Below are 25,390 nucleotides of genomic sequence, written 5' to 3'. Positions count from 1 at the left end.
TTCAAGATTGCCTGTATTTTGCCTGATTGCAAGGCCATAGCAGTTCTGAATGTGGTCTATTATGGAATCAGTCAATCTTCCTCTGCCATCCAAGGTTTTCCCATCATCTAGTTTTTTCCCTTTCATAACTGATTTTAACCTTCTCAGCCTGGCACCCATTCTCTTCTGCACATGTCCTATACATTCAAGTTTGCTTATATTTACACTGTTCCCATATGGTTTGCTTTCCAAAACTTCTTTGAATGCTTTAGAGTCACCATCTCCCAGATATTTGACATAGCGAACATTATACCACTGTGAAGAGCGATGAAAAATTTTCTTCACCCCAGCAACCTCCATGCCACCACTACTACCATAATAATTAGCAATACAGTCATCACTGTGTTCATTTTTCAGCCTGCCTGTGCACCTACAGTATTTAGACATTATTGCAACATCAATAACCTTGCCAGTATCAACACTAGTTGCTGTTACAACACCATTGTTGGAGGTGTGGCCCCTTTTCTGCCACGTGCCATCAAACGCCACTGTGAGGTCACGACTGCCGTCATTTTCTTCCACTGCTTCTTCCACAGCAACCTGCATTGACTTCTGTGCTACATCTTCAACTGCAGATCCTAGTACATAATTGTAAGCTTCAAACTTTTAAGGTGCACTTGGAAGATTTAGAACATCACATAGCATATCACCAGCTGCTTTGCCCTTACCAATTGCTCGCAATCCATAAACTAACCTACTATTTACACTATAAAGTTCAGTTTTCTTGTATCCATTATTTACAGTTACTGAAACCGAACTTGGAAACTTACAGCTGTATTTACAAACACTGCATATTAAATTAAACTGGGCAGCCAGGCCAACATGGGATTCTACTTTCAGAGAAACGTTTCCATGACATTTTTTGCAGCACAAACTGTTTTCAAGAGCTTCACACAATATATTCGTATCAATGAGTTCAAAAACTTCATTCCCTCTATCAAGTAAATTATATTTCTCTTCCAAATCTCTTAGTTTTTTATGAGAAGCACTGTTTTCATTTGGTGTAAGTTCGTTCGGCAAATCAGTAATAAGTGGATTCACATTTTCCAACAGTGATGATGATGAACTGCTTTGCTTTGCTAATGTATCATTATTTCTTTTCTTTTGCCAGTTCACACGCTTTTTAAATACTTTTGCTTTAGCTCTAGGCATTTTCACTGCGAAAAATGAAGCACTAAATACGAAATAACTCAACAACAACTACTTTCTTATATCACACTGTTTACAAAACAGTCCCGCCACAAAGTCAAAGAGTAACTTGAGGAAACCAGAGAGAAACATTTTCGGGCAACTAGTGTATAAATAGTCGCTGGAAACCGGGATATTTGAATTCATGTCACTTTAAAGGTACCGCCAAAAAGTTCATGGTCAGCCACGAGAGACGTGTATAACTAAAGCGCAATACCCGATCTCACAAATATATAAAAATAAAATAGTTATAATTGTAGTAGAGCTATGTATGATACGTCATTTTAAAGAGGAAACATGGCAGAATATAATACGCCAATAAAAAAAATTCGATTTTTTAACCCAAAATCCGATTCCGTATCCCCATAAATGCTTGCCATTTTATTTATTATCACTCTATTTAAGAACGCATTTAATATTGATATTTCAAATGTTACTTCAGTACGCCTATCGGCACATAGTTCGCGACATGAGCGCCACCTGCCCTGGCCGCTGTGCTACTACGGTGGCCGATTTTACTCAGTCGCTTAGGCGCTCTGCAACTTCTATGTACCTATTTTATTTGTCTGACAAACCCTGTTTTCAGGGCTATATTTTATATGATTAATGTAACTATGCAGATGTTTGCCTAAACGATAAGGACATATCACTTCATGTTGTTATAATACTGTAAGTACCAAGAACCTTTCTCACAACCTGTAATACAATATTTTCCTAATATATGTTAAACTTCATTCTTGACTCATGTTTCATACCTTAATATATATTACGATGTTCATTGTCCCCAGGCCGTCTTCTGAAGAAGATAGATTTATATCTATTGAAACCTAGGTAAAGATTACTTTATCCTTTGCAACTGGTCGGCTGCTCTTAGTCTGATTTACGTGGAACCGTTGCTGTAGCGCAGCTATGTTTAAAGTACTGAAATTCTTGCCTGCCGAGGTATCAAAAGCTGCATCCAGGTATATGGACATCAAATTAAAAATTGTGAAAGCAGGTATGGCTATTGACTTTAATCACCAGTGCCTAGAGAAAGACATTATCCCTGATTATGTGAAGGCGTACGTAAATTTTAAACAGTGTAACAGAGTGCCTTCTATTAAAAAGAAGCTAGTGCATTTAGTCATTTCCGAGAGCACAGTAAATTTGTACAAGAAAAAAGATGTCCTTAATAGTGAAGCCTACTGTATACATCTATTTTTAACTAAAGCCTTTAAAGATCTTTGTAATTTTCAAATTGACCACCTGTGGAATAGTATTAATGAATGGCTCTCTAATCGTAAAGAAATAATCAAGGCCAGACATGAAAGAAAGCTTTTAAAGTTTAGTAATAGGACCACAAGTAAAAGTGATAATACAGCAGACAACAGTGTTAAGCACCTATTTTACGATAGAGTACTAAATAAAACCAATATTTCTTTTACGCAGGCTGAAAATGACTTGTTGTGTAAAGGCCTTAAATATAACTTGCCTGCTAAACTCGATAAAGATCCAGTTATTTGTAATCTCATTGTAGATCTAAAAATCGGTTTAGAATCTCTGAAATTAGAGAAAACGGAGCAAGTCAAATGTGCCTACGAATGTAACAACATAATAGAAAAAGAAATTAAATTATCTCCTAATAAGCAATCGGGCGAATATAGTATAATAAAAAGCATTAATCATAAACTTAGAGAGCACGACGCCTTAGTCACTAAGAGTGACAAAGGGAACACCGTGGTCGTGGCTTACAAAAATGAATATATAGAGAAGACTGTAAAGTTTTTTGAGGAAAACGACATCACTGAGGTTACTGTAGATCCTACTACTGAACTGCAAAATGAAATCCGGCGTACTTTAACGAATTCCGTCAGCTTGTTTAATAAGTTCCAAAAGAAAGGGCTTATAAATATGAACCCTAAACCACCAGTGCTCAGAAGTCAGTTTAAATTGCATAAACAAAATCACCCGATCCGCCCTATAGTGAATGGTATAGGTAGTCCACATCACACACTTGCTAGGCGCCTCCATTTTAAAATTAAAGATGCTTTCACATTTGAAAATAATTTTTCTGTAAAAAACAGTAAGGAATTAACAATATTCAATCTATAAGTTGTACACCTGACACTAGACTGGTGTCCTTTGACATCGTCAGCCTTTACACAAATGTTCCGGTTGATGAAACCATAGACCTTATAAAAGAGAATCTTCTGAAACATAAAAAATTAAGTGAAACTCAGATTGCCGAACTCATTGGTTTGCTTAAGGTCATTTTAAAATATAATTACTTCACATTTAATGGGAAAATGTATGTACAGCCAGATGGTCTAGCAATGGGTAGCCCCCTCGCCGGTATTCTAGCAGAGGTTTTCATTAACGCCCTGGAAACAACGTTTTTCAATTCAAGTTCAGAATTACGCCACAAAATCCGCTATTATGCACGGTATGTTGATGACATTTTCATTGCTTTTGATGGCACTGATCATGAGTTAGAGCATCTCTTTAACATTTTCAACGGTTTACATGAAAAAATTTCCTTCACAAAAGAACTTCAAAATGATAAACGTGAACTTAATTTTCTCGATTTAACAATTTCTATAGAAGATAATTCCTTCCATTTTAATATCTTCCGCAAGGAAACATATTCAGATAATGTCATTCCTTCTGACTCAACCCATCCAAAAGCTCATAAATTGGCATTTTTTCATTCCGCCATTCACCGGATGGTAACCACTCCTTTATCACCTGCAGATCAAAAAAAGGAATTGAATGTCATTAAAGCGATTGCGGTTAATAATGGGTATAACCAGAACATGATCGATCACCTGCTCAATAAGAAAATCTCCCAAAAATGTTCGACTTTGAGAAATATTCTCCCCACGGATACCACTGAAACTAAAAAATTTATTTCCATCCCTTTCCTGGGTAACTTATCGTATAGGATTAAACGTCTTCTAAATAAAAAATATAACTGTAACGTCTCCTTTTCTACAGATAACAGTTTAAAAAGAAATCTTGTACAGTCAGTAGAGATTGCCAGCGATTGGTTTTCTAATTCAGGTGTTTACAAGCTAACCTGTAACAACTGCCCCTCTTATTATATTGGTCAAACCGGCAGAGCTGTGAAAACACGATATAAAGAACATCTTTTAGGTAAAAAAGGAACAAATATCCGCAACTCTACCTTTGCTGAACACCTCTTGATAACCGGCCATACGCCTAAACAGTTAGAAGACACGGTTATCCTACATAGACAGGTCAAAGGACGGAGACTAGATCTGTGGGAAGAGCTATTTATTTTTAAACATCTAGAGCTCAAAGACGGCAATATACTGAATGATCAGTTGAACCTTGCCTGTAAACAATTTTTCGAAGGCTTTAAACCCGTACTGTTTAATATATAACATTAATGATAGTAACCTCAGTAGTCTATTTCCTCAGGAAGCTATAATGCACTTTCAAATCTTTCAGTTTACTACCGTTCATATAATGTGTTCTTCTCACGATGTATGGCTGCCACTACAGGAGCCCTCATGTAATTTTCTCTTATTCTATATTACGTAGTAACTGGATTGTAGACCAGGTCTCATAATTTTCTTAAAAGCCATTACTGATTGTTCTTGATGTTTTGACTTATATATGTTCTATGGGCTTCACTAATATGATAATATAACTTTTATATTTTGGCTATATAGACCACTGCTTGTAACTCACGGCGGAAGCGCCACCTGTCTTTTTGATGTATGTATCTACGTTATTGTTCCTATACCTCCCACAATGTCATAACGGGAGTGTTAAATGCTTGCCATTTTATTTATTATCACTCTATTTAAGAACGCATTTAATATTGATATTTCAAATGTTACTTCAGTACGCCTATCGGCACATAGTTCGCGACATGAGCGCCACCTGCCCTGGCCGCTGTGCTACTACGCTGGCCGATTTTACTCAGTCGCTTAGGCGCTCTGCAACTTCTATGTACCTATTTTATTTGTCTGACAAACCCTGTTTTCAGGGCTATATTTTATATGATTAATGTAACTATGCAGATGTTTGCCTAAACGATAAGGACATATCACTTCATGTTGTTATAATACTGTAAGTACCAAGAACCTTTCTCACAACCTGTAATACAATATTTTCCTAATATATGTTAAACTTCATTCTTGACTCATGTTTCATACCTTAATATATATTACGATGTTCATTGTCCCCAGGCCGTCTTCTGAAGAAGATAGATTTATATCTATTGAAACCTAGGTAAAGATTACTTTATCCTTTGCAACTGGTCGGCTGCTCTTAGTCTGATTTACGTGGAACCGTTGCTGTAGCGCAGCTATGTTTAAAGTACTGAAATTCTTGCCTGCCGAGGTATCAAAAGCTGCATCCAGGTATATGGACATCAAATTAAAAATTGTGAAAGCAGGTATGGCTATTGACTTTAATCACCAGTGCCTAGAGAAAGACATTATCCCTGATTATGTGAAGGCGTACGTAAATTTTAAACAGTGTAACAGAGTGCCTTCTATTAAAAAGAAGCTAGTGCATTTAGTCATTTCCGAGAGCACAGTAAATTTGTACAAGAAAAAAGATGTCCTTAATAGTGAAGCCTACTGTATACATCTATTTTTAACTAAAGCCTTTAAAGATCTTTGTAATTTTCAAATTGACCACCTGTGGAATAGTATTAATGAATGGCTCTCTAATCGTAAAGAAATAATCAAGGCCAGACATGAAAGAAAGCTTTTAAAGTTTAGTAATAGGACCACAAGTAAAAGTGATAATACAGCAGACAACAGTGTTAAGCACCTATTTTACGATAGAGTACTAAATAAAACCAATATTTCTTTTACGCAGGCTGAAAATGACTTGTTGTGTAAAGGCCTTAAATATAACTTGCCTGCTAAACTCGATAAAGATCCAGTTATTTGTAATCTCATTGTAGATCTAAAAATCGGTTTAGAATCTCTGAAATTAGAGAAAACGGAGCAAGTCAAATGTGCCTACGAATGTAACAACATAATAGAAAAAGAAATTAAATTATCTCCTAATAAGCAATCGGGCGAATATAGTATAATAAAAAGCATTAATCATAAACTTAGAGAGCACGACGCCTTAGTCACTAAGAGTGACAAAGGGAACACCGTGGTCGTGGCTTACAAAAATGAATATATAGAGAAGACTGTAAAGTTTTTTGAGGAAAACGACATCACTGAGGTTACTGTAGATCCTACTACTGAACTGCAAAATGAAATCCGGCGTACTTTAACGAATTCCGTCAGCTTGTTTAATAAGTTCCAAAAGAAAGGGCTTATAAATATGAACCCTAAACCACCAGTGCTCAGAAGTCAGTTTAAATTGCATAAACAAAATCACCCGATCCGCCCTATAGTGAATGGTATAGGTAGTCCACATCACACACTTGCTAGGCGCCTCCATTTTAAAATTAAAGATGCTTTCACATTTGAAAATAATTTTTCTGTAAAAAACAGTAAGGAATTAATTAACAATATTCAATCTATAAGTTGTACACCTGACACTAGACTGGTGTCCTTTGACATCGTCAGCCTTTACACAAATGTTCCGGTTGATGAAACCATAGACCTTGTAAAAGAGAATCTTCTGAAACATAAAAAATTAAGTGAAACTCAGATTGCCGAACTCATTGGTTTGCTTAAGGTCATTTTAAAATATAATTACTTCACATTTAATGGGAAAATGTATGTACAGCCAGATGGTCTAGCAATGGGTAGCCCCCTCGCCGGTATTCTAGCAGAGGTTTTCATTAACGCCCTGGAAACAACGTTTTTCAATTCAAGTTCAGAATTACGCCACAAAATCCGCTATTATGCACGGTATGTTGATGACATTTTCATTGCTTTTGATGGCACTGATCATGAGTTAGAGCATCTCTTTAACATTTTCAACGGTTTACATGAAAAAATTTCCTTCACAAAAGAACTTCAAAATGATAAACGTGAACTTAATTTTCTCGATTTAACAATTTCTATAGAAGATAATTCCTTCCATTTTAATATCTTCCGCAAGGAAACATATTCAGATAATGTCATTCCTTCTGACTCAACCCATCCAAAAGCTCATAAATTGGCATTTTTTCATTCCGCCATTCACCGGATGGTAACCACTCCTTTATCACCTGCAGATCAAAAAAAGGAATTGAATGTCATCAAAGCGATTGCGGTTAATAATGGGTATAACCAGAACATGATCGATCACCTGCTCAATAAGAAAATCTCCCAAAAATGTTCGACTTTGAGAAATATTCTCCCCACGGATACCACTGAAACTAAAAAATTTATTTCCATCCCTTTCCTGGGTAACTTATCGTATAGGATTAAACGTCTTCTAAATAAAAAATATAACTGTAACGTCTCCTTTTCTACAGATAACAGTTTAAAAAGAAATCTTGTACAGTCAGTAGAGATTGCCAGCGATTGGTTTTCTAATTCAGGTGTTTACAAGCTAACCTGTAACAACTGCCCCTCTTATTATATTGGTCAAACCGGCAGAGCTGTGAAAACACGATATAAAGAACATCTTTTAGGTAAAAAAGGAACAAATATCCGCAACTCTACCTTTGCTGAACACCTCTTGATAACCGGCCATACGCCTAAACAGTTAGAAGACACGGTTATCCTACATAGACAGGTCAAAGGACGGAGACTAGATCTGTGGGAAGAGCTATTTATTTTTAAACATCTAGAGCTCAAAGACGGCAATATACTGAATGATCAGTTGAACCTTGCCTGTAAACAATTTTTCGAAGGCTTTAAACCCGTACTGTTTAATATATAACATTAATGATAGTAACCTCAGTAGTCTATTTCCTCAGGAAGCTATAATGCACTTTCAAATCTTTCAGTTTACTACCGTTCATATAATGTGTTCTTCTCACGATGTATGGCTGCCACTACAGGAGCCCTCATGTAATTTTCTCTTATTCTATATTACGTAGTAACTGGATTGTAGACCAGGTCTCATAATTTTCTTAAAAGCCATTACTGATTGTTCTTGATGTTTTGACTTATATATGTTCTATGGGCTTCACTAATATGATAATATAACTTTTATATTTTGGCTATATAGACCACTGCTTGTAACTCACGGCGGAAGCGCCACCTGTCTTTTTGATGTATGTATCTACGTTATTGTTCCTATACCTCCCACAATGTCATAACGGGAGTGTTAAATGCTTGCCATTTTATTTATTATCACTCTATTTAAGAACGCATTTAATATTGATATTTCAAATGTTACTTCAGTACGCCTATCGGCACATAGTTCGCGACATGAGCGCCACCTGCCCTGGCCGCTGTGCTACTACGCTGGCCGATTTTACTCAGTCGCTTAGGCGCTCTGCAACTTCTATGTACCTATTTTATTTGTCTGACAAACCCTGTTTTCAGGGCTATATTTTATATGATTAATGTAACTATGCAGATGTTTGCCTAAACGATAAGGACATATCACTTCATGTTGTTATAATACTGTAAGTACCAAGAACCTTTCTCACAACCTGTAATACAATATTTTCCTAATATATGTTAAACTTCATTCTTGACTCATGTTTCATACCTTAATATATATTACGATGTTCATTGTCCCCAGGCCGTCTTCTGAAGAAGATAGATTTATATCTATTGAAACCTAGGTAAAGATTACTTTATCCTTTGCAACTGGTCGGCTGCTCTTAGTCTGATTTACGTGGAACCGTTGCTGTAGCGCAGCTATGTTTAAAGTACTGAAATTCTTGCCTGCCGAGGTATCAAAAGCTGCATCCAGGTATATGGACATCAAATTAAAAATTGTGAAAGCAGGTATGGCTATTGACTTTAATCACCAGTGCCTAGAGAAAGACATTATCCCTGATTATGTGAAGGCGTACGTAAATTTTAAACAGTGTAACAGAGTGCCTTCTATTAAAAAGAAGCTAGTGCATTTAGTCATTTCCGAGAGCACAGTAAATTTGTACAAGAAAAAAGATGTCCTTAATAGTGAAGCCTACTGTATACATCTATTTTTAACTAAAGCCTTTAAAGATCTTTGTAATTTTCAAATTGACCACCTGTGGAATAGTATTAATGAATGGCTCTCTAATCGTAAAGAAATAATCAAGGCCAGACATGAAAGAAAGCTTTTAAAGTTTAGTAATAGGACCACAAGTAAAAGTGATAATACAGCAGACAACAGTGTTAAGCACCTATTTTACGATAGAGTACTAAATAAAACCAATATTTCTTTTACGCAGGCTGAAAATGACTTGTTGTGTAAAGGCCTTAAATATAACTTGCCTGCTAAACTCGATAAAGATCCAGTTATTTGTAATCTCATTGTAGATCTAAAAATCGGTTTAGAATCTCTGAAATTAGAGAAAACGGAGCAAGTCAAATGTGCCTACGAATGTAACAACATAATAGAAAAAGAAATTAAATTATCTCCTAATAAGCAATCGGGCGAATATAGTATAATAAAAAGCATTAATCATAAACTTAGAGAGCACGACGCCTTAGTCACTAAGAGTGACAAAGGGAACACCGTGGTCGTGGCTTACAAAAATGAATATATAGAGAAGACTGTAAAGTTTTTTGAGGAAAACGACATCACTGAGGTTACTGTAGATCCTACTACTGAACTGCAAAATGAAATCCGGCGTACTTTAACGAATTCCGTCAGCTTGTTTAATAAGTTCCAAAAGAAAGGGCTTATAAATATGAACCCTAAACCACCAGTGCTCAGAAGTCAGTTTAAATTGCATAAACAAAATCACCCGATCCGCCCTATAGTGAATGGTATAGGTAGTCCACATCACACACTTGCTAGGCGCCTCCATTTTAAAATTAAAGATGCTTTCACATTTGAAAATAATTTTTCTGTAAAAAACAGTAAGGAATTAATTAACAATATTCAATCTATAAGTTGTACACCTGACACTAGACTGGTGTCCTTTGACATCGTCAGCCTTTACACAAATGTTCCGGTTGATGAAACCATAGACCTTGTAAAAGAGAATCTTCTGAAACATAAAAAATTAAGTGAAACTCAGATTGCCGAACTCGTTGGTTTGCTTAAGGTCATTTTAAAATATAATTACTTCACATTTAATGGGAAAATGTATGTACAGCCAGATGGTCTAGCAATGGGTAGCCCCCTCGCCGGTATTCTAGCAGAGGTTTTCATTAACACCCTGGAAACAACGTTTTTCAATTCAAGTTCAGAATTACGCCACAAAATCCGCTATTATGCACGGTATGTTGATGACATTTTCATTGCTTTTGATGGCACTGATCATGAGTTAGAGCATCTCTTTAACATTTTCAACGGTTTACATGAAAAAATTTCCTTCACAAAAGAACTTCAAAATGATAAACGTGAACTTAATTTTCTCGATTTAACAATTTCTATAGAAGATAATTCCTTCCATTTTAATATCTTCCGCAAGGAAACATATTCAGATAATGTCATTCCTTCTGACTCAACCCATCCAAAAGCTCATAAATTGGCATTTTTTCATTCCGCCATTCACCGGATGGTAACCACTCCTTTATCACCTGCAGATCAAAAAAAGGAATTGAATGTCATCAAAGCGATTGCGGTTAATAATGGGTATAACCAGAACATGATCGATCACCTGCTCAATAAGAAAATCTCCCAAAAATGTTCGACTTTGAGAAATATTCTCCCCACGGATACCACTGAAACTAAAAAATTTATTTCCATCCCTTTCCTGGGTAACTTATCGTATAGGATTAAACGTCTTCTAAATAAAAAATATAACTGTAACGTCTCCTTTTCTACAGATAACAGTTTAAAAAGAAATCTTGTACAGTCAGTAGAGATTGCCAGCGATTGGTTTTCTAATTCAGGTGTTTACAAGCTAACCTGTAACAACTGCCCCTCTTATTATATTGGTCAAACCGGCAGAGCTGTGAAAACACGATATAAAGAACATCTTTTAGGTAAAAAAGGAACAAATATCCGCAACTCTACCTTTGCTGAACACCTCTTGATAACCGGCCATACGCCTAAACAGTTAGAAGACACGGTTATCCTACATAGACAGGTCAAAGGACGGAGACTAGATCTGTGGGAAGAGCTATTTATTTTTAAACATCTAGAGCTCAAAGACGGCAATATACTGAATGATCAGTTGAACCTTGCCTGTAAACAATTTTTCGAAGGCTTTAAACCCGTACTGTTTAATATATAACATTAATGATAGTAACCTCAGTAGTCTATTTCCTCAGGAAGCTATAATGCACTTTCAAATCTTTCAGTTTACTACCGTTCATATAATGTGTTCTTCTCACGATGTATGGCTGCCACTACAGGAGCCCTCATGTAATTTTCTCTTATTCTATATTACGTAGTAACTGGATTGTAGACCAGGTCTCATAATTTTCTTAAAAGCCATTACTGATTGTTCTTGATGTTTTGACTTATATATGTTCTATGGGCTTCACTAATATGATAATATAACTTTTATATTTTGGCTATATAGACCACTGCTTGTAACTCACGGCGGAAGCGCCACCTGTCTTTTTGATGTATGTATCTACGTTATTGTTCCTATACCTCCCACAATGTCATAACGGGAGTGTTAAATGCTTGCCATTTTATTTATTATCACTCTATTTAAGAACGCATTTAATATTGATATTTCAAATGTTACTTCAGTACGCCTATCGGCACATAGTTCGCGACATGAGCGCCACCTGCCCTGGCCGCTGTGCTACTACGCTGGCCGATTTTACTCAGTCGCTTAGGCGCTCTGCAACTTCTATGTACCTATTTTATTTGTCTGACAAACCCTGTTTTCAGGGCTATATTTTATATGATTAATGTAACTATGCAGATGTTTGCCTAAACGATAAGGACATATCACTTCATGTTGTTATAATACTGTAAGTACCAAGAACCTTTCTCACAACCTGTAATACAATATTTTCCTAATATATGTTAAACTTCATTCTTGACTCATGTTTCATACCTTAATATATATTACGATGTTCATTGTCCCCAGGCCGTCTTCTGAAGAAGATAGATTTATATCTATTGAAACCTAGGTAAAGATTACTTTATCCTTTGCAACTGGTCGGCTGCTCTTAGTTTGATTTAAACTTTTTTTATTTTAAATTCAGTGCATTAGTATTTGTAAAATGATCCTTTCATATAGTGTTCATCAAAAAATGACGATCATTCCACTTGGGACCTGTGGAATGGTACAATAGCTTATTTATTTGAGTTGTAAATAGTTGTCATGTATTGTTGTTTCTCTGATATGTTCTACATCCTAGAGGACCTCCTCACTATGGATCAATCTAATCTAATCTAATCTAATCAACAACCACCACTGCTCACCTTCCTATGATGACGTACTCTTTGTCGCGCCATAGTGCCTGGTCGTGTGCCAGTCGCTTCCATCGCCTACAGACATTTTGTAAAATGTCTGTTAGTTCATTAGTGTTGAAGTAGGAAAATATATTGATAACTATTTCATCTGGAAGACTTTCAAAAGGTTTGACCCGTCCATATTTGATTTCTGCCATTCTGCAGTACGGCACGGCTGTTCCGACAGTGGTGTGCAATTTGCTGTGGCTCGAGGAAGGTGCTGCTGGCTGCTGAAATCAAAGTTATTCGTGCTTTCCAATCACAGATTTCTTATTATCAATAATGGGGCAACACTGAAAGTTTGAAACATTACATCACAAAGTATATTCTACAGCAGGGCTTCTCGAACTTCTTAAATCCACAACCCCTTTCGTACAGACACTTTTCTCTGTGACTTCCACTCACAATTGTAGCTGTAATTGGTAGTCCGCGCAACCACCCATGCACCGCGTGGCGTACCTCTCCGTCAGAACGGAACTTCTTTCCTCCCATTGCGTCTGAGTGGCCCAACCATACAGAAATCACTTGGGGCGAGGTCTGGTGAGTATGGTGGATGAGGCAGACACTCAAAATGCAGGTCTGTCGTTGTTGCAAATGCTGTACTGGCAGTGTGGGGCCTTGCATTGTCATGTTGCAAAAGGACACCCGCTGACAGCAATCCACGTCGCTTTGGTTTGATTGCAGGCTGCATATGATTCTTTAGGAGATCTGCGTATGATGCATTTTTGACAGTGGTCTCTCTGGGCATGTAATGCTCCAAAATGACGGCTTTTTCGTCCCAAGAGTGTCAGCATAACCTTCTCTGCTGATGGTTCTGGTCAAAACTTCTTTGGTTTTGGTGATGAGGAATGGCGCCATTCCTTGCTCGCTCTCTTCGTTTGCGGTTGGTGGAAGTAAACCTTGGTTTCGTCCCCAGTAACGATTCTTGCAAGGCAGCCATCACCTTCTCGTTCAAAGCACTGAAGAAGTTCTTCACAAGCATCAACACGTCGTTCTCTCATTTCAGGAGTCAACTGCCGTGGCACCCATCTTGCAGACACTTTGTGAAACTGGAGCACATCATGCACAGTGTGGTGTGCTGACCCATGACTAATCCGTAAACATGCTGTCACTTGGCAGTTTTCCTTCGCTATGGCTTCAACTGGTGCAATGTTCTGTGGAGTCACAACTCGTTGTGCCTGACGTGGATGAGGAGCATCTTCCACTGAAGTCACACTATTTGCAAACTTCCTACTCCATTCGTAGACTTGCTGGTGTGACAAACATGCATCACCGCACTGAACCTTCATTCGTCTTCCCTAGTGCAAGTCGCAAGTGGGGTGGCCAGCTTTATGCTGATACTGCGGCGGTATCTGTGTATCTGCACTATGCTTCCACCTACAGGCCATTCTGCACGTTGTTTGTAGCAAGATTACCAACTTACAGGATGACGGCGCGAAATTTCAATTTGTTATTACAAATTTATAGTTTTCAGTTGACTCACCCTCATAATATCCGTGTTTTGCAACGTGAACACATTACTGAAGTTTTATGTAAATTCAGGAACACGCACTTGTTTGGGACCTGGGATTACCGGGTAGCTCAAAAATAAATTCAGTTTCTCTGAGTATTTCAAGTAGTTGTTGAGGCTGTGGAACTTTCAGTGGTCCGACGCTGTAGTTGCTTGTTCCATAGGTGTAGCAGGTACAGGAAAATGGTGCCTATACTGCAGCAGTGAGGCAACTACTCTACAACTGATCGACGTTAGAGAGCTATAGACCTATACTCTAACATCGATCAGCCGTAGAATTTTGGAACACGTATTATGTTCGAGTGTAATGACTGCTATGGAGACTAGAAATCTACTCTGCAGGAATCAGCATAGGTTTCAAAAAGACAGTCATGTGAAACCTGGCTCGCGCTATTCGTCCGCAATACTCAGAGAGCCATAGACACGGGTTCCCAGGTAGATGCCATGTTTCTTGACTTCCGCAAGGTGTTCTATACAGTTCCCCACAGTCGTTTAATGAACAAAGTAAGAGCATAGAGACTATCAGACCAATTGTGTGATTGGATTGAAGAGTTCCTAGATAACAGAATGCAGGATGTCATTCTCAATGGAGAGAAGTCTTCCGAAGTAAGAGTGATTTCAGGTGTGCCGCAGGGGAGTGTCGTAGGACCGTTGCTATTCACAACATATACAAACGACCTTGTGGATGACATCGCAAGATCACTGAGGCTTTTTGTGGATGATGCTGTAGTATATCGAGAGGTTGTAACAGTGGAAAATTGAACTGAAATGCAGAGCATTTGCAACGAATTGACGCATGGTGCAGGGAATGGCAATTGAACCTCAATTTAGACAAGTGTGATGATGTGCTGCGGATACATAGAAAGAAAGATACCTTATCATTTAGCTACAAAATAGCAGGTCAGCAACTGGACGCAGTTAATTCCGTAAATTATCTGGGAGTAGGCATTGGGAGTGATTTAAAATGGAATGACCATATAAAATTAATCGTCAGTAAAGCAGATTCCAGACAGATTCATTGGAAGAATCCTAAGGAAATGCAGTCCGAAGACAAAGGAAGTAGGTTACAGTACACTTTTTCGCCCACTGCTTGAATAGTGCTCACCGGTGTGGGATCCGTACCAGATAGGATTGATAGAAGAGATAGAGAGGATCCAACGGAGAGCAGCGCACTTCGTTACAGGATCATTTAGTAGTCACAAAAGTGTTATGGAGATGATAGATAAACTCCAGTGGAAGACTCTGCAAGAGAGACGCTCAGTAGCTCGGTACGGGCTTTTGTTGAAGTTTCGAGAACATACCTTCACTGAGGAGTCAAGCAGTATATTGCTCCCTCCTACGTATATCTCGCGAAGAGACTATGAGGATAAAATTGGAGAGATTATGGCCCACACAGAGGCATACCGACAATCTTTCTGTCCACGAACAGTACGAGACTGGAATAGAAGGGAGAACCGATAGAGGTACTCAAGGTACCCTCCACCACACACCGTCAGGTGGCTTGCCGAGTGTGGATGTAGATATTCGTAAAACAATGCAGTCATACAATCATAAACAAATAAAATTAAAGTTTTTGGTTAAATAGTTTAAATACTCGAAACTGGATAAGAGATCGTATTTAAACAAGACGTGCGCCTCAGTATTGCCTAACATCTGCAGGAAGCAGCAATGACGGAAACAAGCGCTCCAAATCTCTAATGCGAAAATATGCAGATAAAGCTTGCATTATTTTTAGAACCACAGGCTACTCTCGATAACAGAGGAGGAAGTTTATGCCGCAGCATGATCCAGATGTGCTGCACTTCAATGTAAATGTGATGTTATGTAGGTATGCTAAGTAAATGTTGTGGCGTTTTCAATGTTTGAAATAGTGGAAAGGCATAAACTGATGGCAAGAGTGCGCCAGATTTATTGGTAGCTACGCGAAATAACGTATACACAGTGTTTCCGTACGGGTGTGCAAACATTTTAAAGGACATAGAGGATGCGCAAATCTCTGACACCGATCTGTTGTTTAATTTTAGAACATGTTTTTTGCTCGCGTATCATGTCATTTCTGGAAACCCAGAATCTACTCTGTAGGAATCAACATGGATTCCGGAAACAGTGATGGTGTGAGACCCAACTCGCTTTATTTGTTCATTTGGCCCAGAAAATATCAGATACAGGCTCACAGGTAGATGGCACTTTCCTTGACTTCCAGAAGGCGTTCGATACAGTTCCGCACTGTCGCCTGATAAAATACGCTCCTACGGAATATCAGACCAGCTGTGTGGCTGGATTGAAGAGTTTTTAGCAAACAGAACACAGCATGTTGTTCTCAATGGAGAGACGTCTAAAGACGTTAAAGTAACCTCTGGCATGCCACAGGGGAGTGTTATGGGACCATTGATTTTCATAATATATATAAATGACCTAGTAGATAGTGTCAGAAGTTCCATGCGGCTTTTCGCGGATGATGCCGTAGTATACAGATATGTTGCAGCATTAGAAAGTTGCAGCGAAATGCAGGAAGACCTGCAGCGGATAGGCCCTTGGTGCAGGGAGTGGCAACTGACCCTTAACATAGACAAATGTAATGTGTTGCGAATACATAGAAAGAAGGATCCTTTATTGTATGATTATATGATAGCGGAACAAATACTGGTAGCAGTTACTTCTGTAAAATATCTGGGAGTATGCGTAAGGAATGATCATATAAAATTAATTGTTGGTAATGCGGGTGACAGGTTGAAATTCATTGGGAGAGTCCTTAGAAAATGTAGTCCATCAACAAAGGAGGTGGCTTACAAAACACTCGTTCGACCTATACTTGAGTATTGCTCATCAGGGTGGGATCCGTACCAGGTCGGGTTGAGAGAGGAGATAGAGAAGATCCAAAGAAGAGCGGCGCATTTCGTCACAGGGTTATTTGGTAAGCGTGATAGCATTATGGAGATGTTTAGCAAACTCTGCATTGCGGTGTAGCTTGCTGTCCAGGTTTCGAGAGGGTGCGTTTCTGGATGAGGTATCGAATATATTGCTTCCCCCTACTTATACCTCTCGAGGAGATCACGAATGTAAAATTTGAGAGATTCGAGCGCGCACGGAGGCTTTCCGGCAGTCGTTCTTCCCGTGAACCACACGCGACTGGAACAGGAAAGGGAGGTTAATGACAGTGGCACGTAAAGTGCCCTCCGCCACACACCGTTGGGTGTCTTGTGGAATAGAAATGTATATGTAGAAGCTCAACTGAACAATTTGAGGTAGGGAATCTCAGGTCGAAGAAGAGAGCTTACGGAGATAATAGGAATAAAATCACACTACTGTGTTCTTTTTTTATACGGATATCTGCAAATGCCATCAGTGACACAATGAACGTACAATTTGTACTGCATCTTACAAAAAGTGCTGAAACTGGCGGCCGTCAACCTCAATGCAAACATGATATCGGCAAACAAGATTCTGATGCACCCTGGTGTGGTCCTCATGTTAGGAAGTGCCTCATTTCTTCTTTCCAGTCAATCACTCTCCCGCGTTCGTCAATCAAGAGAAATACTCGTCTTTGACAGATGATGCCTGTTAGGAAATCGTTCCCTAGTAGCGAGAGCATTGCAACGTACTTCCCCATCACAAGGTACACGTCAGTGAGTTCTGCGAAACTGTAATGGTACTGCTCCATTAAACTGTACTGTGCGTCTCTGAATAGCACTAACTAACGAATGGGTCTGTCCTTGATTCATAGCACGTACTTCCCCATACACAACGAGCACGTCAGTGAGATCTGCGAAGCAGTGTCGATGCTACTCCATCGTATTGTATTGTACATCTCTTATAGCACAGAGTAATGAAGGGGTCTGTCGTGAGTCATAGCACATTGTGTCTTGTGTTAATGTAAACACGATACAACAGAGCCACCTTGTGGACAAAGTGGAGTAAGCAAAACTTGCATCATGTCTTCCTAGTAATTGGGCTCGTCCTCGTTTCCTTGCAAGAAATAAAGGATGTACACGTAAATAAAGAGCACAGCACGTATAAACTTGTACGCATGCTGTAAATGAACTGGAAAACATGTTAGACAAAGCGGTAACGATATAAAGGAGGCACGTGTCACCATTGGTGACCGTGCAGCTCTCTAGAATGAAATTACAATGAAATTACAATGAAATCAATACCATTAGCTGCTGATGGGCGTTGATATACATCAACGGCGACAGTTGAAAATGTAAGCCCCGACTGGGACTCGAATTCGGGATCTCCTGCTTACATGGTAGACGCTCTATCACTGAGCCATCCAGGGCACAGAGGATAGAGCGACTGCAGGGATTTATCACCGGCACGCCCCCCGTGAGACCCACATTCTCAACTTCTAGTCCACACACTACAATCGTAGTGCCCCTGCTGTTATACCCTTTACTCGCGGCAGACAATCCACCGAGTCCCGTAAGGGTTCAGGCAAATAGTGTGCATCTGCACTGAAGGAGGTCATCAGCCTGTTACCCTTAAACGATATGAAGATGGCATCTGTTCTTTCCAACATGTCCGATGCACACGATTTGCCTGAACTTTTACGGGACGACTCGGTGGATTGTCTGCCGCGAGTATTGGGTATAATGACAGGGGCACTGCGAATGTAGTGTGTGGACTATAAGTGGAGAATGTGGGTCTCACGGGGAGCGTACCGGCGATAAATCCCTGCAGTCGCACTATCCTCTGTGCCCTCGGTGGCGCAGATGGATAGAGCGTCTGCCATGTAAGCAGGAGATCCTGGGTTCGAGTCACAGTCGGGGTACACATTTTCAACTGTCCCTGTTGATGGACTGGGTGATCAAAAAGTCAGTATAAATTTGAATAGAGGTAAAAATTGACACACATGCTTGGAATGACATGGGGTTTTATTAGAACAAAAAAAAAAGTATTGCTAGACGCGTGAAAGACCTCTTGCGCGCTTAATTTGGTGATGATCGTGTGCTCAGCCGCCACTTTTGTCATGGTTGGCCTCCATAACTCCGGACATGCTTTACGTTGCCGTTCACAACATTATTCCTCGACTACAGCTATTGTTGAGGAATGATGGTGGACATATTGAGCACGTCCTGTAAAGAACATCATCTTTGCTTTGTCTTACTTTGTTATGCTAATTATTGCTATTCTGTCGGACATTTTCTGAACGTTTGTACTTTTTTTGGTTCTAATAAAACCCCATGTCATTCCAAACGTGTGTCAATTTGTACCTCTCTAACTACATTATTCCGTGATTTATTCAGTTATCAAATTTATACTGACTTTTTGATCACCCGGTATATCAACGCCCATCAGCTGGTAATGGTATTGATTTCATTGTAAAGCGTTAACGAGTTTACTTCCATATCTCCTTAAGCTGGTTTCTCCGACCCGAAGTTCTCTACCTCAAATTGTTCAGTGGGGCATTCTCTATGACTTGTTACATATAGAAACACCCTGTGTGTACTCCACGCGGGCATGGTGTTATTTGCAGTATGTCATACATGGGGAGCTTCTGCATATAAGCCTTTAAAACGTGCGAAGAGTGTTTTGCATCATGGCCGCAGGAGGAGGAAACTTTCGAAGTTTCCTTGTGTCTGCTGATGGTGAAAAGAGCGCACAGGGGCAGTCACTTCCGGAGTGGTGGAAATCGAGAGCAACAATTTATTCCCAGACTATTGCAACTGTCGCGAAAAATTCTACGTACACCTCCCTCTAGCGAGAGGGCACTTGTATTGTATTGTATTGTATTGTATGTATGGGACGTAGAAATGACGGAGAGGCTCCGCCCCCGCTGCAGCCGCAGTGGTCCACTACCCCACGACGACTACCGCAGTCCACTTCACCCCTCCACCACCCCACACCGAACCCAAGGTTATTGTGTGGTTCGGCCCGCGGTGGACACCCCCCCCCCCCCCCTCCCCCCCAGGGAACGTCTCACACCAGACGAGTGTAACCCCTATGTTTGCGTGATAGAGTAATGGTGGTGTATGCGTACGTGGAGAACTTGTTTGCGCAGCAATCACCGACATAGTGTAACTGAGGCGGAATAAGGGGAACCAGCCCACATTCGCCGAGGCAGATGGAAAACCGCCTAAAAACCCTCCACAGACTGGCCGGTTCACCAGACCTCGACACATATCCGCCTGGCGGATTCGTGCCGGGGACCAGGCGATCCTTCCCGCCCGGAAAGCCGTGCATTAGACCGCATGGCCAACCGAGCGGGCCGAGAGGGTACTTAGTGGAGCCGGGCTTTGGCATTACTTAACCCTTCGGTGGGAGCAACTGAAGCAGATAGCCGTAGTTTAGTATCACAGATAGCGTTACAGTTGCGTCCACTTCCAGATATGTATTTGTTGTTCTGAACAGATGTCACAATTGCGCTATTCATGCTTTCAGCAGTTATTGTTGTTTGAAACGTGAGTGTTGCGCTTGCGGTGTGTTTGCCGCTATGCGCCTTGTGATGTAAGTATTCTCTATACTTGTGTTTTTCTTTCATATTAGTATATAATGAATATTCGAATCGAATCAAAGTTCCCATATGCAATTTTCATTACTTTTTACAGTCTTGGATATTGATTTGCACAATATACCACTTTTACAAAAACATGTGTTTCATTAGGTCTCATAAAAGCGTGGAAATGGAGAAAAAGAAGGCATTTGACAGGCACCGTCTAATTGTACGTCGTGAAGACTAGGAGAGAGCACTGAGAGACCTGTCAGAAGAAGAATTACAAGAGTTGTCAGATTCATGTGGATCTCAGTCGGAAGAGGAAGTTATTGAAGAAGAAAACCACAGCAGTGACTCCAATCAATCAACAGAGGAAACAGAAGACCACCTACTTGAAGAGGTGAGACCGAGCGGTTCTAGGCGCTTCAGTCTGGAACCGCGCGACCGCTACGGTCACAGGTTCGAATCCTGTCTCGGGCATGGATGTGTGTGATGTCCTTAGGTTAGTTAGGTTTAAGAAGTTCTAAGTTCTAGGGGACTGATGACCTCCACTGTTAAGTCCTATAGTGCTTAGAGCCATTTGAACCATTTGAAGAGGGGAGACAACAAACAGGATTACCGATTTTACATAGGAAAAGATAAAGAAACTATTTGGATAAGTGGACTGCTTCCTTCTCCTAAAACCAACGCCAAGAACATCCTAAAAGTTCTGCCTGGTCCAAAAGCAAGTGCTGAAATTACGGAAAAAGGAATTGATACATTTTACCTATTTATTACTGATAGGATGATTATTTTTCCTTAGGTTAAAAATGTAAAACTAAGTGTGGTGCAAACACCGCAACGTGTCCACTCGTGGAAGTATGAAAGCTGCGCTCACCTAAGGGTTAATGAAATATCTAGGAAAATGTGACTGATCTGTTTATGATGGACTGCAGTACCACTGGAAGTTTGAGGTATCAACACATACATACATCGCAAGCCAGTGTATGGTGTGTGGCGGAGGTACCACTAATAGTGTTTTCCTTTCCTGTTCCACACGCAAACAGATCGAGCAAAAAGCGACTGTTCATATTCCTCCGTACGAGCTCCAATTTCTCGTATCTTAGCTCCGCGGGCCCTATGCGGGATATATGTTGGTGCCAGTGGGATCATACTGCAGCTGGCTTCAAATGCCGGTTCTCTGATTTGTCTCACTAGTGTTCGTCGATAAGGACGTCGCCGTCCCTCCAAGGATTCACCTTTGAGTTCCTGAAGAATCTCCAAAACACATGCATGTTATTCAAACTTACTGGTAACAAATCTAGTAGCCCACCTCGGAATTTCTTCTACGTCTTCCTTTAATATGACCTGGTGCGGATCCCAAACATTCGACTAGCATTTATAAATGATAGAGCGCAGCAATCAGCTTTTTTTTTTTTTTTTTTTTTTTACTATGCAAACCCTGATTTCAGCTGGTGCCTGGCCATAGTCAATGCTAAAACATCAAGAAGTACATGGTCAGGTGATACAATAAAAATTTACAGCTCATGGCGCAACCTTTATGGCTTATACAGGGTGTCCACAATTAGACTCCAACATTTTAATATCCTATATCTTTCTCATTTCAGATGGTGGACCTGTGAATTCTGAAGGGGCAGACAGAGCAACTCAACAAGTTTGTGGTGTGCAAATTTGATACACCGAGTGGCCATAGTGGAGCTGCAATCAATTGTTTGAGCAAAATGGAGGATATGAAGGATAGTGCGCAAGTGGTCTGGAGGTATGTGGAGACAAAATCGGCGACCCAAGTGGCAAAGAAACTTTCGTCGAGTTTACAACAAAGCGCCCCCATCGTTCAAGACTACAAAGAAGTGGTGTGATCAGTTTTTGGCTACTGGGAGTGTTGCGAAAGGGCACGGTGGTGGTAAGTCTGGGATCAGCGAACATCATGTGGAACAAGTGCGGCGGTCTTTCGAACAAAGTCTACAGAAGTCAGTGCGACAGGCAGCACGAGAACTTCGTATGAAACGTTCAACAGTGCACAAAGTGCTTCATCAGCAATTACATTTGTATGCTTATAAAGTGTAGGTTGTGCAAGAAATCGAGTCTGATGATTGACCAAAGCGAGAAGAATTTGCACGTGTTATTTTAGATCGCATTGCTGCGGACGAGACATTTTTATCACGCGTGATGTTTACTGACGAGGCAACCTTTCACGTGCCAGGGGTTGTCAATTGTCACAATGTGCACATATGGGGGGCCAAAAAACCACATGCACCTAGGAAATACATGCGCGACAGTCCGAAAGTTAATGTGTGGTGTGGTGTGGTTTGATTATAAATCGCATTGTTGGGCCGTTTTTCTTTCAGGAGCCGACTGTGGATGGAGCCATCTACCTGGACATGTTGGAACAATTTGCCTTGCCACAGATAACAGACCTGCAGCCAAATGTGATTCTTCAACAGGACGGTGCACCACCCCATTGAAGCCTTGATGTCCGAGAAAATTTTTAAATGACACATTCCTGCAACAGTGGATTGGCCGTGGAGGTCCAATTCCTTGGCCGCCACGTTTGCCCGATATAACCCCCCCTCGATTTTTTTCTTGTGGGGTTATGTTAAAGACCAGGTATACGCTAGACCAGCAAAGGACATGCAAGACTTGAAACAGCGCATAAGAATTGTCATCAACTGTGTCACAGAACAGATGCTCCGCAACACATGGCACGAAATCGATTACAGACTTGATATTCTTCACGCTACCCGTGGCACCCATGTTCAAGTGTACTGAACACTGAACTGTTCACCTGTGTATGAAAACTTGATGAGCTGCTGTATGATTTCCCTGTATTTGTTCATCAATAAATTGTGTTTCCTCTCAGATTTTATGAGTTCAAATGTTGTAGTCTCATTGTGGACACCATGTATATTAGATTACATGCCACTATTTTTTTAATCTCGATGCGTGTTAGTTCCCTGTTGTTCGGACGTCAGTCACAGTTCTTTGAATACTACTGTATAAAGAAGGTAGGATGTGTTGGAGAACACATCGATTGGTTGTATGGTGCCCTCTATATGAACTACCTATATAACATTTAAAGGAAAGAAAAAAAACTTAAAAGAGAAGAGACAGGCAGTCACCATTCAACAACTGTGGCAACAAATAACGCAGGAGATAAAGAATCTGACAGTGCTCAACAACTGTCTGATAATTTTAATTTATATGAAGGATCAAATTCCCTTCCCTGCAAGGGGACTTTGAGGACGGCACTGGGTGGTAGCCCATTTAGCGCTCAACTTACACAAGAAAAGAGTAATAAACCGAGGGAAAATCTTTCACAAACAAATGTACAGCTAATATATGATCAACACAAAGGTAATAGAGATTGCTGTGATGCAGGAGGCCCATTTTATCTATTTGCTGAGGAATGTGATGGTAATGTGGGTAAATACCACACTATGGCCTAGGGGAAGATGGTATTTCCCTCAGATTCTGAGTATAAGCAGAAAATCACAAATCTCAAGATTGTGGAGAAAAACAGAATTAGGATTGATTTATCAACAAGAGAGGCTGTAAATAAGTTTGTGGAGGACAACCCACTGAACCCAATGAACATGTGTGGTCAAATTTGCATCACAGTTCCTACCAGAATATGTGATGATATATGGCATGAAATGTAATGTTAGATCGTACATATCCCTAGGGAGGCAGTGCTTTAAATGCCTTCAGTGTAGCCATGTAGTAATCAATGTCAGTCAGACTCAATGCAATCAGTGTGGAGGGCATCATGAAACAGCTTAGTAAAGGGAACCACACATCGAGAGATAAGTCTTGGCCAGTATATCTCAAAGAACAAGAAATTAAGAAAGTATCAGCTACATACAATATATCCTTTAAGGAAGCTGAATAATATTTAAACCAAAGATCTTATGCTGCTGCTGTGGTGGTGAACCTTAGTAGGAGTAAACTGGATTGGGAGAAAGAGTTTCCCCCATACAAAGGGATTTTCCCTGCCTCGTGATGACTGGGTGTTGTGTGATGTTCTTAGTTAGGTTTAAGTAGTTCTAAGTTCTAGGGGACTGATGACCATAGATGTTAAGTCCCATACTGCTCAGAGCCATTTGAACCATTTGAACCCCATACAAAATATTTAGCAGAGATTCAAGACAACTGTTCATCACAGTATGCCAAAACAAATAAGAACTACATCAACTTCAAGTCCTCTTTTTGCAAATATAAATTTACCAATATCTCCTATTAAAGAGAAACCCATATGCACCTCAACCATATACTGCCGAACCACAACAGACAATAAGGATAAGAATACAGCAATAATCTAACAGTTGGTGGCTGGTATAACAAATCTAATAATACAGTTTGTCATTAAACAAAGATAGTCTGGATCAGGCTAATATATACAATAAGGTTGCTTCGACAGTATAAAAAAAAATAAATAAAAAAAAAAAAAAAATTAAGCATTAGGAAAGAAACATGTTATACTTACACTCTACTCATATAAATAGAATAATGGATATTAAAGTTCTCCAGTGGAATGCCAGATCCTTATATGCTAATAGAGAGTCGTTCATGCACGAGCTTTATAATTATCGTTGTTATAAGTGAAACTTGGATTAAACTAAATATGACTACTAGACATCGACGATATCAAGTAATAAGATTGGATCTAGAGGGTGGAAATGGTGGAGTAGCTATAGTGACTAGTACAAAACTCAGCTATAAACCCATCACCATGTCACTACCTACTCTTGAAATGATGATTCTCCATCGCATCTGTATAACATCCCCCAACATGTAGGACTTTTGAATAACACATGCACACAATGTTGCAATAT

At 39.8% G+C, this 25,390-nt stretch overlaps 2 protein-coding genes across 6 annotated transcripts in view; one reads left to right on the top strand and one right to left on the bottom strand.

Annotated features, from left to right (window-relative positions):
- LOC126427905 (F-box/LRR-repeat protein 7-like) overlaps window positions 1–25,390 on the bottom strand; it is a 144,748-nt gene that overhangs the window by 106,625 nt on the left and 12,733 nt on the right. Inside the window, exon 1 of one of the 2 annotated variants that reach the window (XM_050089792.1) lies at window positions 12,586–12,789. The exons of the other annotated variant lie outside the window; for it this stretch is intronic. Coding sequence (XP_049945749.1) covers window positions 12,586–12,773 — 188 coding nt within the window. The 5' untranslated portion in view covers window positions 12,774–12,789. Of the gene's footprint in view, window positions 1–12,585; window positions 12,790–25,390 lie in introns of those variants that run through there. 2 annotated transcript variants of the gene reach the window in all.
- On the top strand, window positions 2,065–23,419 carry LOC126427904 (uncharacterized). Of its 4 annotated transcripts, none has more exons than XR_007576753.1 (3): window positions 2,065–2,224; window positions 20,730–20,958; window positions 22,166–23,419. XR_007576753.1 is itself a non-coding variant. In XM_050089791.1 (3 exons), exon 1 carries the CDS (start codon window positions 3,513–3,515, stop codon window positions 4,608–4,610), a length of 1,098 nt encoding a protein of 365 aa, XP_049945748.1. In that variant the 5' UTR covers window positions 3,410–3,512; the 3' UTR covers window positions 4,611–5,466; window positions 20,730–20,958; window positions 22,166–23,419. The 4 variants fall into 4 exon arrangements, 2 of the variants coding, with proteins under 2 accessions (XP_049945748.1, XP_049945747.1); XM_050089791.1 differs by lacking the exon at window positions 2,065–2,224 and adding an exon at window positions 3,410–5,466; XR_007576752.1 differs by lacking the exon at window positions 2,065–2,224 and adding an exon at window positions 5,473–5,632.

This window comes from Schistocerca serialis, chromosome 12 (genome assembly GCF_023864345.2).
Source record: "Schistocerca serialis cubense isolate TAMUIC-IGC-003099 chromosome 12, iqSchSeri2.2, whole genome shotgun sequence".
NCBI lineage: Eukaryota > Metazoa > Arthropoda > Insecta > Orthoptera > Acrididae > Schistocerca > Schistocerca serialis.
This window is presented reverse-complemented; position numbering and strand designations above follow the sequence as displayed.